Source organism: Phocoena phocoena, chromosome 6 (genome assembly GCF_963924675.1).
Source record: "Phocoena phocoena chromosome 6, mPhoPho1.1, whole genome shotgun sequence".
Taxonomy (NCBI): domain Eukaryota; kingdom Metazoa; phylum Chordata; class Mammalia; order Artiodactyla; family Phocoenidae; genus Phocoena; species Phocoena phocoena.
In genome coordinates, this window is record NC_089224.1 from 107510181 (window position 1) to 107523389 (window position 13209).

A 13209-nucleotide genomic window follows, 5' to 3' on the forward strand; every position below is an offset into this window, starting at 1 on the left:
GTGATAAAGAAGGTCAAGAAGAAGGGAGAGTGGAAGGTAAGTAGAAAAGCACAATTAATGACCTTAAAGGTGAGTTCATGGGGAAAAACAAGAATGGAGTAGAGTTGGGGAGAGGCATGTAGGCGGGGAATGAGGACCTTTGCTGTGTCCAGAGGATACCAAAAGCTTCTGGACTAGAGAAAGGTAATCTGCTGTGCCTCCCATTTTATACAATCCTGGTTAGGAAATCTCTTGGTCATAAAGCTTATCTTTAAGATCACCTGGTGAGGCATTCTAGAAGTGGAACTCTTTTATTCAAACAAGATCTTACCTGAATAAAGCAGAAGGTAGAATTATTCTGCTTGCTATGGGAGATGAGAGGGGACCCTTCTTGCCCCTCTGGTGGCCCTAAAGCATGTCCATGGAGCCCACACAGCAGTCCGAAAAGCCCTCATCTGGCCTATCCCGTCTGCCTGTAGCTACATAAGACAAAACAACTAAGTTTGTTTATTCATTTAACATTGAGAGCAATGCTGGAAACTGTCATGTACCTGAAACAAGTATTTAAGTCAATCTAATTGATTATGGCCTCGTTTCCGGCAGTGGGTGATGCAAGTCGGAAACGTGCTGTCCTCCATCCAGGAAGTCTTTGTTTGAAGGACCATCTGGTTGTCTGGGGCCGGGCATTACAGTGACCAGGGGAGCACACCGTCTTACTTGAACTTCCCCGTGTGTTGAAGGGCTTATGCCAACCATTCTTGCTCCCGAGTTTTCCTGTAGTAAAGATCACCGAGCCTGGGAACAGCAGAGCTGATTGGTACCAGGAGGCTTTTGAAGTCTCACCCTGGCCTCATGAGATTACGTTTTAGCCGGAGCATCCATCCTCATACCCAGAGTGGGAGGCCAGCTGGTGGGAACTCTTTATGCCTGCCTTTCTCTCTTACCCTTCCCATCAGTAATGGACTTGTGGACATGTGAATTTTAAACTAAGCTTGAGGAAGCTGCCTCATAAAATGAAAACTGATTGGCCCTCGTGCTACAGCAAGATGCTTTCGGGCCCACATTTTTCCAGCACCTGTTGCCTGGGTTTCTATCTTTGAAGAAGGAGAGGAGAAATAGCTTTGTTTTAGCTCCCTCTCTCCTCCGTGGGCCGAACGGAGATAGGAAAGGTTGGCTGAAGAATTGCAGGTATGAAGCTTTTAGACCAGGACGGCATGTTCTTATTCTTCCCGTCTGAACTGAGACAGAGTTTGCTCCCGGGATGACACGTGTGCTGGTCCATCCCGATGATGTCTGCGAAGTCCTCTCCTTCCACCCCATAAATGTGGCACTAGTGTTCATTCTCCCATTAAGGAAAAGTTTACGCCCTGAAAAAATACCCTCTAATATGGATTTCTCCGAGTGTGAATGCTGTAGATGAATTTTTTTCTTTTTCTTTTCTTTCTTTCTTTTTTTTTTTTGCATTTTTATGAGTATTTTCTTTGTCATGGAAAAAACTTTAATTTTTTTAACTTTAAAATATTAAGTCACATCAGTGAGGGCAAACTCTCCTAGAAGCTTAGGTTTGGTGGGGAAATAAAAGCTAGCATGTCTCTCGGCAAACCTCTGGCCCCGTAGGAAGCATTGATAACTCGGAGTTTTGCGTTTCTAGGCTCCTTCTGAAGTCTGACTGGGTCAGCGGAGGAGATGATCATAGCAGGTGCCCGTCAGGCTGTAAACTGTTCCCTTTGTTTCCAGGTGCTGGTGGTGGATCAGCTGAGCATGAGGATGCTTTCCTCCTGCTGTAAGATGACAGACATCATGACCGAGGGGATAACAAGTGAGCGGCCTTCCCTCTGCCCTCCCGCGACACCCAGCCTTCTCTTGGGGTGTTCTTTCTCCTCCCTGTCTGTTATTATCTTGCTTGACGTTATTTTTTTTAATAATTTTTATTCATGAAACCACATTCATTTTTTGTTGTTGTTGGAGGCATCGGGTCTTTGTTGTGGCATGTGGGTTCTTCCTGTGGTGTGCAGGCTTAGTTGCCCCACGGCATGTGGGATCTTAGTTCCCTGACCAGGGATCGAACCCATGTCCCCTGCATTGGAAGGTGGATTCTTAACCACCAGACCACCAGGGAGGTCCCTATCTTGCTTGACTTTAGATCTTCCAACAACCTGGATGGTAGGACCATAAGTAAGTTCCTGAGAGAGACCCCAGGCTTTCTTGTTCATCATTGAATCCCCCACATATCCAATCCAGTGTTAGATGCCCATTAAGTATCTGTGAAAGGATGCCAAAGGAAGGCTCAATCAAGAAAAAAGAAAAAGGCAGGCCACCCACTAGAAAAGAATGGACAAAAGGCACTTAACAAAGGAAGAAATCCAAATGGCCAATAAATACGTGAAAAGTTGGCCCCCTCAGTAGTGGTCAGGGGAATGCAATTAAAACCAGAGTGAGATACTGCTGTGTACTCAGATTGGAGTATTTAAAATATGATAATGCCCAGGGAGGGTGGGAGGGAGGGAGACGCAAGAGGGAAGAGATATGGGACCGTATGTATATGTATAGCTGATTCACTTTGTTGTAAAGCAGAAACTAACACACCATTGTAAAGCAGTTATACTCCAATAAAGATGTAAAAAATAATAATAATAAAATAAAATAAAATATGATAATGCCAAGTGACAGGATATAGAAAAATGGGAACTCCAATCTGACACATGTCAGTTGGTACAGCTACTTTGAAAACCACTTGGCAGAGTCTAGGAGAGTTGAGGCATGCAGATCCTATGAGCCAGCACATCTGCAGTTAGATGTGTGTCCTAGATAACCCAGGTGTGTGCGCCCGGGATGCTCACAGAGCATCACTCATAGTAGCCCCAAAGTGGGAGCAACCAAAGTGTCCACCAGGAGTAGAATGGTAAAATAAATTGTGGAATAGTCACACAGCAGAATACTGCTGATATATAGCAAAGAAGAGGAACGGACTCTGACCACTGGCTCATTCCAAAATGCAAATGAATCTGATAAACAATGTTGAGCAAAAGAAGCAAGGTCCGTCCTTAACAATATGCTTTAATTTATGTAATGTTCAAAAACAGGCAGAGCTAAGCTCTACTGCTTTGAAATGCAGGGACAAGTGAGTCTTAACCACAAAGAGAAGTGACCACCATTCATGTCACCGTGGTGGTTCTCTTTGCGGGGAAGGGAGGAAATTGTGATGAGGGAGGGTGAAGGAGGGCACTTCTGCGGTGCTCATGGGTTCTGTTGCCTGACTGGGGTGGTGCTTGTGCAGCATTTGCTTTATAATTATTTGTATATTTATGTTTAATTCATTCTTTGGAATGTGCTTTAGAATTTCACGGTAATAGGTTTTTGAAATAAGTTAAATCACCTGCTCAAGGTCACTGGCCAGTGTCACACCTGAGACTAGGACGCAGCCCTCCTGGCTGCTGTCCCCAGCTCTTTTTCACATTTGTGTGCATCTCAAGTCTTACTTAGGAGCCCCTTTCAGGGGAGATCATGTATTTTAATCTGTGAAACAGCATTGATGGAAAAGGAGTCTATTTTGAGGTATTATTTCAAACAAGGACGTTAACCTTTGTTCTTCCTCCTAAAAAACTTTGGGTGGAACATACCTGTTGCAGTGCAGCTCCCAGTTTTTTCCCCTGGAGAGAACTTTTATATGGTATGTGTCCCACAGACTACTGCTGGTCTTTGTCAAAATTACTACCATACCACAATTACGGGAGGAAGAGCAAGGAGGGTTGAGGTTTTCATTAAGCTAGATGAATGTAATTTAAAGGTTGGTGATCTCATCATTTTTTAAAACACATTTCCGCCAAAAAAAATTTTTTTAAGATAAAAAAGAAATAAAATAAAAGCATATTTCCAAATCTAGTTTATCTATCACCAAAAACATAGTCCTATAAATAGGAGTACATAATTTTTGGTGTGAGTTTACATCATTCAGTGATCCAAGACCAGACTTGCCCCCGTTTCAAGCTTACAAAGTTATTTTCCTCACTGAATTTTTTAAACTTTTTTTCCCTCTATCAAGGCAAAAAATGCAAATATAGGAAAAAAGCCAAATGTAGCTAATGAGCTTCTAATAAAGAAGCAGCACTGTCCTGCCCTCCTTCTTCCTCCCCCATCCCCTGGGATCCATCACCCCAGAGGCAGCCACTCTGCTCTTCTGGTTATCTTTTTGATAATCTAAATAAGTGCTTACAGGAGTATCACTTGATTCATCATGTTAGACATTACCTGTTGACTTCCTGTGGTAGATGAGGGTTCAGCTCTCCCCTCCTGCCCGCAGACTCTTCCCTATCCCAGAAGTTTTTTTTAAATGTCCTTACTTGCAAAATTTAAAAGTCAGCAAGCCTGTGTTAACCACCCCCAAATATTTGTGGGGGGGAAGTATTATTGGCCTATGAAATTCAAAAACCTACAACCCCTGATAAAGTAGATGGTTGAGAGACTTTGGTTTTAATTTGAACATTGTTTCGGGTGAAAAGTCTTTGTAAATGTTACAAGGGATACTTCTAAAGGGATGCTTTTATTTGCTTACATCACCTGCGTAGGAAGAATGGCACTGTGCGATTTCCTACTCACTCTGTACCGGAGGACAGTGTAGTGTAGATGGTGCATCCTAAGCTTTATCAGGTGACTGGCGAGATGATGACTTAGGTCTTCTTTCCCCAGCAGATGAAGTAGCTGACACACGGTAAAAGAAACCAGCAAACCAAACACCCATGGTTTGCTCTAACAAAATTTGATGTCTAGTCTTTGAACTGTTGAAAGGAACAGTACTATACAGAAGGTATGTTTGGAATGTCTTCATTTGATATACAAAGGAAAATGATAAAACGATCTAATTGTTGAAAAACCAACCCAACATGGAAATTCTAAAGGAATTGGGATTATCTAGGACAGATGAGAAAAAACTGAAGGAAGAGGCAAAAGACTAGATCAAGGAATTTACTTAAACTGAAATGGGAAATAGGAAGTATCTAGTGTGATACGGTTTCAGGTTTTCTACCACCTGAGCCTCGTGAGACAGAGGAACGTGGTAACTCTGGGGAAGGGGCGTTGCGTCTTTCCTCCCCCCACTGTAGGTTTTTATTGCATCAGTCTGAAGGTGGCCTCTCTCTATGGCTTCTAGTTTTATGATCACCAGTTCTGTTTTCTTATTTACCATGGGCCGCTGTTTTGTTGTCTAGTTGTGGAAGACATCAACAAACGCCGAGAGCCGCTCCCCAGCCTGGAAGCTGTGTATCTCATCACTCCCTCTGAGAAGGTAAACCCTGCCCAGAAGAGCTTTGGCTGAGCTTACACGTGCTGGCTTGGTGTCTGGGTGGCATCGTGTCTGATGGTTCTGGGTGAAGCACGCATTTAACACACTGCTCTGTTTAAGCATGCAATCCACCAACGGGGAAGGTGGGGTGCGGTGAGGAGTGAAGAGTACATTCATTAAGCTTTCTGCCAAAAGCCAGGCTGGACCAATCTCGATTCCCCCTTGTGTTAGCTTTCTAGGTAGGAGATCACTTTATCTAGTGATCCGCCTCCAGAACTTGGGTATTTTATGCTTTCAGATTTCTTTTTTTTTTTTTTTTTTGGCCTCGCCACGCGGCTTGCAGGATCTTAGTTCCCCCGACCGGGGTTTGAACCTGGGTCCCCTGCAGTGGAAGCTCGGAGTCCTTACCACTGGACCACCAAGGAATTCCCAGATTTATTTCATCAATATCCAGTTAGGGTTCAAATTTACCTGTCTTATCATTTTGGGGGGTTGGTTCAAATCCGTATCCCAGCAAGGCCCACCTCCTTGCTTTTGGTTGCTAGCTGTCTTAGATGTCTTAATCTATGTAAATTCCCCCCAGTTTGCGTGTTTTCTTCTCATTTTTGAAAACTGGCTTATGTATGAGTTTCTGCAGATGCAACTAAATTGCTAGGACTTCACCACAATGAATCTCCTGGTAGGTTTCTGACCACTTCCCTCTTTTGTGGGTCTCTTCTTAGGAACCCAAGTTATGGTGGCTCCAAAGAATGGACGCTGTCATTTGGGAATGAGCTAGGGAGGCTTTTGTTCATCTAAACTCTGAAACAACCCTAATCTTAAATCCTCAGAACTCAGTTACGGCCGAACATAAGTTAGAATTATACATCAGAAATCCCTTGCTGTTTTGTGCATGTAGCTTGAAGCCCGCATGGATTTGACTCCGTTCAGATGTAGGTTCCATTTGCTTCTAGAATTAGATTCAGTTCCCTTTTTTTCCCTTTCCACAGTCTGTCCACTCTCTCATCAGTGACTTTAAGGACCCACCAACTGCCAAGTACCGGGCTGCGCACGTCTTCTTCACTGACTGTGAGTACAGCTGTCAGCTGCCGCCCTGGCCTTCCTGCACAGCCAGACTGACCCCAACCAAGCCAGGCCAACAGGGAAGAAATGGGTTGTTCCCACTTTTGTCCTGATCTTTTATTTTCTCTTCAGAAGACAAATTGCATGAGAGATAAAAATAAACGCCCACAAATACAAACCTACTATGTCATGCAGTCCCTTCCTGATTAAAAAAATAGCTCCTCTTCTAAGGTCTAGCATGTTCAATGCTGAGAAGAATTTTCCGAAGCCAGCCTTGGCGTTTCATTGTATAGACTTCCAGATATCACTGTAAACGTCAGTGTGTTTCCATCTACTTTTCAACTGCAAAGACACTCTGATCTGGTGGTATTTGTATCAGGTGGAAGTGTATCGTTGTCCTAGAATCTGTCTTGCTCTGTGGTGGCTTTGTGCAGGGACCTAGTGCAGAGTGCACAACAACAGTTCACCCTGTGTCCTCTCTGGGGAAAACCCCGCAGAACTCACCACTGAGCAGATGGGGGAAGGTTCTTGCGAAGAATAATTTTATACTCTTTGAAGATGGGTGGCAAAGAAAGCAGGTAGATGGCATTAGTAATAATAAACCAATGACACATTTCTGGGGACCTGAAACTATTTGTTTGGTCCGGAAGAGTCATGAGAAATCGTGGTTCCTCCCCCCACCAAGTGGGACTCCTGTGCAGCTTGAGTTCCTTCGAGGCCCTGAGGAAATGTCTGCATCGCATTTCCCAATGATTTTATTTTTCTATACTTATTTTATTTTTCATAAGTATCTCAGCTGTGTGGTGTTTGTTTATATTACAGGCCTTTTCCTGATCCCTTCTTGATCTCTCTTGGTTCTTTTTCTTCATCTTCTTAATGTCAGAAAATAGGTTTTATTAGCTCTCAATATCTCAGTCTTTATTGCCATTTGTTTCTTTGTTATACGTTGAGGGCCTTGTAGGTGGTTTTGTATTCCTTTTATTCCTTTTATACCCTAGAGGTAGTAGGTTGTCGGGTAGGATGAACTTTCTGTTTACCTTTTTTAAATCCTACTAAAATAAAGAATTCCCTGGACATGTGCGAATGTTGAAATGAACCAGAAAATGGGCAGGAAAACAACCTACTGTCTTTGTCATTCTGGCAGCTTGTCCAGACGCCCTGTTTAACGAGCTGGTAAAATCCCGAGCAGCCAAAGTCATCAGAACTCTGACGGAAATCAACATTGCATTTCTCCCATATGAATCCCAGGTGAGGCTGCGTGGGGGAGGGCATAGAAAATCCACATCCTGGCTATTCTCTCAGGAACTCTGGCCACGTGCGAGAGGGTGGGGCAGGGGTGCAATAAAGAGAGTGGGGGAGGGGATTGCTGAATGACGCGTTGTGAGTGGACATTTATGTAATGGCAACAGTAGTCCTTACGGGTCTGCCCAAGATGCCCTCGTGTTAGTCTCCAGTTATTTCTGACTTTCTGCAGCCATCCTGCCCTTCTTAGTGTTCATTTCATCCTCACTTACATTGTTCACTCCTATTGGCTGACTCCTTGACTAAGCAAAAAGTAGCCAATCCAGAAAGAGCTTGGGAGGAGGGGAGGGGAAGGGATCAGACAACACCCGTTTGCTGCAAAGGAGACTGTTTTTAATGTAGAGATAACCTCAGCTTGTCATGTGCCGAAGGAACAGATGGTAGCCTTCGTCATGAGCTGTTAACGCTTCAAGCGCCAAAACCTCTCCTCTTGGAAAAAAACAAAGTCGTTAAACCAGTAAAGGTGAAGCTGATCATGAGAGAACATACAAAATTTATACCTTAGTATTTTAAAATTTGTTAAAATGCCTCCTCCTTGCAAAGAAACAAAAAATAACACAACTTCTGTGCATTTTGTAGAGGTAAGAGATGATTGTGGCATTTTGGGTCTTTATAGATCAGCTTCTAGACGCCAGAGAGTGACCAATTCTTGGGTAAGAAGAGATGGAAAAAATAAGAGTGTGAATATTTTTAAAAGACAGTCTCTTTGCCCTCTTACTTGGCCTAAAGCTTAACCTCAGTTTGAGGGCAGGAATTTTTTTCCTCTGTGTGAGCCCTGTCACCACCTGGATTGAACAAAATCCAACTTTAGCATGTTCAACCATACTATATTTCTCATATATTTTTGAAACGTAATAACCTTTTTTTAAAACCTCAGGTTTTCCAGATCAGGGTAGTTTACCTCATAGAGATTCTGAGTGAATACTGATAGCTGGTAGCCTCATAGTTTAAGAGGGAAGTTTAGTCTTCTAGGACCCTCCAAAAAAAAAAAAAAAGAAGAAAAATGCTTAGAACATACTATGAGGATAGGAAATTATTAAATCCATACAGAGCTCCTTTATTTGCTACAGTCACAGCACAATTTCTAGCCTGTCCCTTATTTATTCAAACTTATAATGAACGGCCCGTGTGGTGTGCCAGGACCTCCTCCCCTGCTCTCCTCCTGGGCTCCTCACTGGTCATCAGACACAGGCACACGCCTGCCTCAGGGCCTTGGCACCAGCCGGTCCCTCACAGAGCCGCCTGCTGGGGAGAAACCCTGCACCTCCTTCAAGCCCTGGCTCAAGCAGCCCCTCCTCAAGGAGGCCTCGTGTCCTCCCTGTCCATCCTATGGGCATTCTCTCCCTGCTTCTTATGTTCTCATACACGTACCCATTTCTCAAATACCATAAAATTTATGTTTGTTGTCTGCCTCTTCCTGCAAGATTGCACGCTCCTTGGGGGCAGTAATGGTTTGGTCGCTAACAGTCCCAAGTGGGACACCCAAGCTGTGTTTGTAGAAGAAATGAAAACCTGAGACACCCAGCCTCACTACCAGCTTGGAAAAAACTCTGATGGTTCACCATTCTGGATGAATATGACAGTCCACCGTTCTGGAAATATATGTATTTCTTCCCCGTCTCAGGTGTATTCCTTGGACTCTGCTGACTCTTTCCAAAGCTTCTACAGTCCCCACAAGGCTCAGATGAAGAATCCGATCCTGGAGCGCCTGGCGGAGCAGATCGCAACTCTGTGCGCCACCTTGAAGGAGTACCCGGCCGTGCGGTATCGGGGGTAAGGCTGCGCCCCAGTCTGCCTTCGGTGGCCCCCCTGCGTGTCCCCGAGCAGGCAACTTCCTCTGGCCTTGCCATTCGTCTGGCAGTTGTCTCCAGAGGGTCAAGATTTGAGCGTCTCCATTTATCATTATTTTCCAGTGTTTTTGCTCTTTTCTAAATTTTATTGTGGAATATACCAATACATACAGAAAAGGGCATGAAATACATATATTTAGTTAGTGAATAACTAAATGTGAACCCCCTGTAACTACAATCCAGGTTTCCTACAATTTTTCATCTCTTCCTAACCTTAAAAATCAAATACCCACCTTGCCAAAGATGTTTCAGAGTAAGATAAAATAAAAGGAGAATAATTCTGCAAAGGACACATTTCTCAGATTTGATAAGGTCATTCACTTATCACTTACCTGCTGTGTGCTAAGTGCTAGGCAGGCGGACTTAACCTGAAGACACAGCCCCTGCCCTTAGAAACCCCTGATCTGGGAGGGCAGGTAGGATGTGCACACCTACTACGTAGGCCTGTGGGACCAGTGTCTTAGGACAGTGCAGGCCGTAGGCTTGGGCATCCAGAGCAGGGAGAGGGCCCTTTGAGCTGAGAGGAGCGAGCACAGCTTCAGAGCAGAGGTGGCATCTGAGCTCAGTCCCGGAGGACGGGTTCGGATTTCAGTAGACCAATGAGGGGCAGGGGGCATTTTGTGTGGACAGTTGGGATGAGCAGAAGCATGACGTTGGACAGCAAAGGGCAAGTTTGGGGAGGGTTGGTCGTCTAGCGTGGTGTATGTGTGGGCAGTGGGGCCAGGTGAAGCCATCTCTGGAGGCCTTGGATGCCAAGTTCGGGATCATGCCCTTCAGTGGTTATCACTGGGTAGCCTCTGGGGGATTTGCACGGGGAGTGAACGCAGTGGTGTGGGAGTGTCAAGCTGGGAGCATGAGTGGGAGTCACAGTCCCACAGGGAGAAGCCAGAAGGGCGGGGGGCACAGCAGGAGGAACAGAGGGTCTGAGCAGGAAGTGCAAGGATGCTCGTCACCTCATTGTCCTCAGGGATGTGCACCCGTGGGACAACGCCCCCCTCCGTTAGGGCCCTCACCGACAGAAGCCTGGTGGAAGCTGAGAAATGGGGTCTTGGGGTTCACTCGTTGGAGGGATAGGGCTGGGAGCAGAGCTGCTTTTGCGCTGAGCGTGGCCAGGCGGCAGGCAGCAGCCACAGGATGGACATCACCAGGAGCAGCCCAGGAAGCGCTGCCCAGCTCAGACAAGGCGGGAGGCCCACAGGCTCTCGCTTGTACCTGTCCGGCTCTGCTGGCAGAAATGCCACTTCCAACAAAACAAAACAGGCTCCAAGGGAATTTGAATTAAGGGAAGTGAGAGTCAGGTGGGTCAGACTCAGACAGCCTGATCACGGGAAAAGGATGGCTGGTTCGGACCCTCTGCTGAAGTGTGGTAGTTCATCTGGAGCTGCTTGGAAATATTACCTGTGTTTCCATTTGGATAGCTTGTTTTTTTTAAAGGGAACTAGAAAATCATTTATGTTCCAGGCACCGAGCTAAGTATTTTATTTGTCCTTTTAAATTATACATCTAAAGTGAGTATACTCTCATTGTAAAAGAACAGTACAGATGAAGCTTGTGTCTCCCTTGACCCTCCTGCTCTGTCCTGCCTTCCTCCCTGAGGGCAGACAGTGTCATCCTTTGGGGCAGGGCCGTTCACCCTCTGTCCCTCCTCCTTTGTCAGGGAATACAAGGACAATGCTTTGCTGGCTCAGCTAATCCAGGACAAGCTCGACGCGTACAAAGCCGATGACCCGACAATGGGGGAGGTAAGCCTTACTTGGCCCACGTGCTTCTCTCACCAAGCGACCACAGTGTCCGTGTGGCAGCCTGGGCACAGCTGGCTTCCTTTGCTCACGGAGGGTGTGTGAGCGCCCTTGTTCCTGCGCAGTGAGCTCCAGCCCTTGGGCAGACAATACAGAATCTGTTCAGTGTAGCTGAGCTACCAACTTGTTTCTCTTTGCTGGGACTTCCCCAGTGTTAGCACCTACAGCCCTGCCTCCTGGGACCCCCTCAGTGGAACAGTATCAAAACCAGAAAATTGACATTGCTACAATCTCCAGACCTTATTCAGATTTCACTAGTTAGTACACGCGCTTGGGGGTGTGTGTGCACGCACGTGCGCAGTTCCATTCAATTTTATCACGTGTAGGTACATGTTAACCACCACTGCGATCAAGACACAGAACTTTCCCATCACTATCTTGATTTAAAAACTGACAGCCCTGGGCTTCCCTGGTGGCACAGTAGTTGAGAGTCCGCCTGCCGATGCGGGGGACGCGGGTTCGTGCCCTGGTCCGGGAAGATCCCACATGCCGCGGAGTGGCTGGGCCCGTGAGCCATGGCCGACTGAGCCTGCGCGTCCAGACCCTGTGCTCCGCAACGGGAGAGGCCACAACAGTGAGAGGCCCGCATACCGCAAAAAAAAACCACAAAACACTGACAGTCCCAGGTTCTGGGGACCCCCTCAGCCCCAGGCCGGCTGGATGATGGGTCACCCTTTTTATAGCTGAACATAGGTGGTGCTCCCCTTCGTAAGCTCACTTTAGACCCCAGCCACAGTTTTGGATCTGCATCAAAGGGCCCTCATTATGAAATAGAAACGTTGGATTCTCACATGGTGTGTGCTGGTGTCCTTGTCCAGCAGTAAATGGACTTAGTGCTGTTTGAGTTAGAGTTTACATCCTGCTGCCACTTTTCACAGGAGGGTTAGCTGTGCTAGTCGGAGAAGTGGGAGTTGTATGGGGCGGCTCATGAAACCATTCCCTGTGTCCTTCCTTCAGGGCCCAGACAAGGCACGCTCCCAGCTCCTGATCCTGGACCGCGGTTTCGACCCCAGTTCCCCCGTCCTTCATGAATTGACTTTTCAGGCTATGAGTTATGACCTGCTGCCGATTGAAAATGATGTATACAAGTAAGTACACACACCCGGTGTGACTGCAGCTTTTCAAATGAACCAAACACACCTCTAATTTAAGAAAAAGGATGTCGTTAATCCTAGGAAAATCCGATGCATTGATACAGTCTTGCTAGTAAGCCCGCAAGCTTTTCTGTGAGTTCCCAAAGTCCAGCTGCACCACCAGCCAGAAACTCCTCTCCCTTTCAAAGAGAACAAGAACTTTCGATCTTTATTTCACAGCTCATGTCGCCTTAGTTCATAGCTGGCTTGGGTGTGTTAATATGTTGACTTGTGTGTGTCAGAGCATATCTTATTCAGAGTTGAAACTTCTTAACTACAGATCATGAAATATGATGATGATAAAGTATATCAACAGGAGTTTCCAACTGAATCTTATTTGCAGTTTGCTTCATTATAAACAACATTTTTCTTGGTAGCAATCATCAGAAACTCAGTCTCTAAAAACTTATTTTTCTTTCTGTGGGAACAGTCTATATTGTTCTCGTGTCCTTTATTTTATAACATTAACCGTAAAGATAGTTGTTTCAAAATGAAGGTTCTAAAAATATGACTGAATCTCAGCTTTGGTACCTGTAATTCTTGCTTTCCTTTAGATGTTCATGATTTCACATGTGAAAATTTGCTGAGGGCCAGTTGCAGGCAGCTGCAGAATGCTGTTTAGGTCCCACACATTTGAGGATGGTGTCCCAGGCCGTTTCCAACCAGGAACAAGTGTGATCCTCGCCTTTCCCTTTCAAGTACCTCTGAACCCACCTATAACCTGACTTCACACCTGAGCCAGGTGGCTCTGATGGAGCTCACACCAACTGACCCTGGGGGTTTTAAACCAGGACCTCAAGTCAGTT

The 13209-nt window shown here is 45.7% G+C and overlaps 1 protein-coding gene across 1 annotated transcript in view; it reads left to right on the plus strand.

Moving 5' to 3' along the window:
* The first annotated feature begins 6 nt into the window (after positions 1 to 6).
* STXBP1 (syntaxin binding protein 1) overlaps positions 7 to 13209 on the plus strand; it is a 28715-nt gene continuing 15512 nt past the window's right edge. The window contains exons 1-8 of the mRNA XM_065880008.1: positions 7 to 36; positions 1717 to 1798; positions 5184 to 5260; positions 6247 to 6325; positions 7464 to 7567; positions 9246 to 9394; positions 11129 to 11213; positions 12228 to 12358. Of these exons, the coding sequence (XP_065736080.1) occupies positions 1741 to 1798; positions 5184 to 5260; positions 6247 to 6325; positions 7464 to 7567; positions 9246 to 9394; positions 11129 to 11213; positions 12228 to 12358 (683 nt within the window). The 5' untranslated portion in view covers positions 7 to 36; positions 1717 to 1740. The remainder of the gene's footprint in view (positions 37 to 1716; positions 1799 to 5183; positions 5261 to 6246; positions 6326 to 7463; positions 7568 to 9245; positions 9395 to 11128; positions 11214 to 12227; positions 12359 to 13209) is intronic.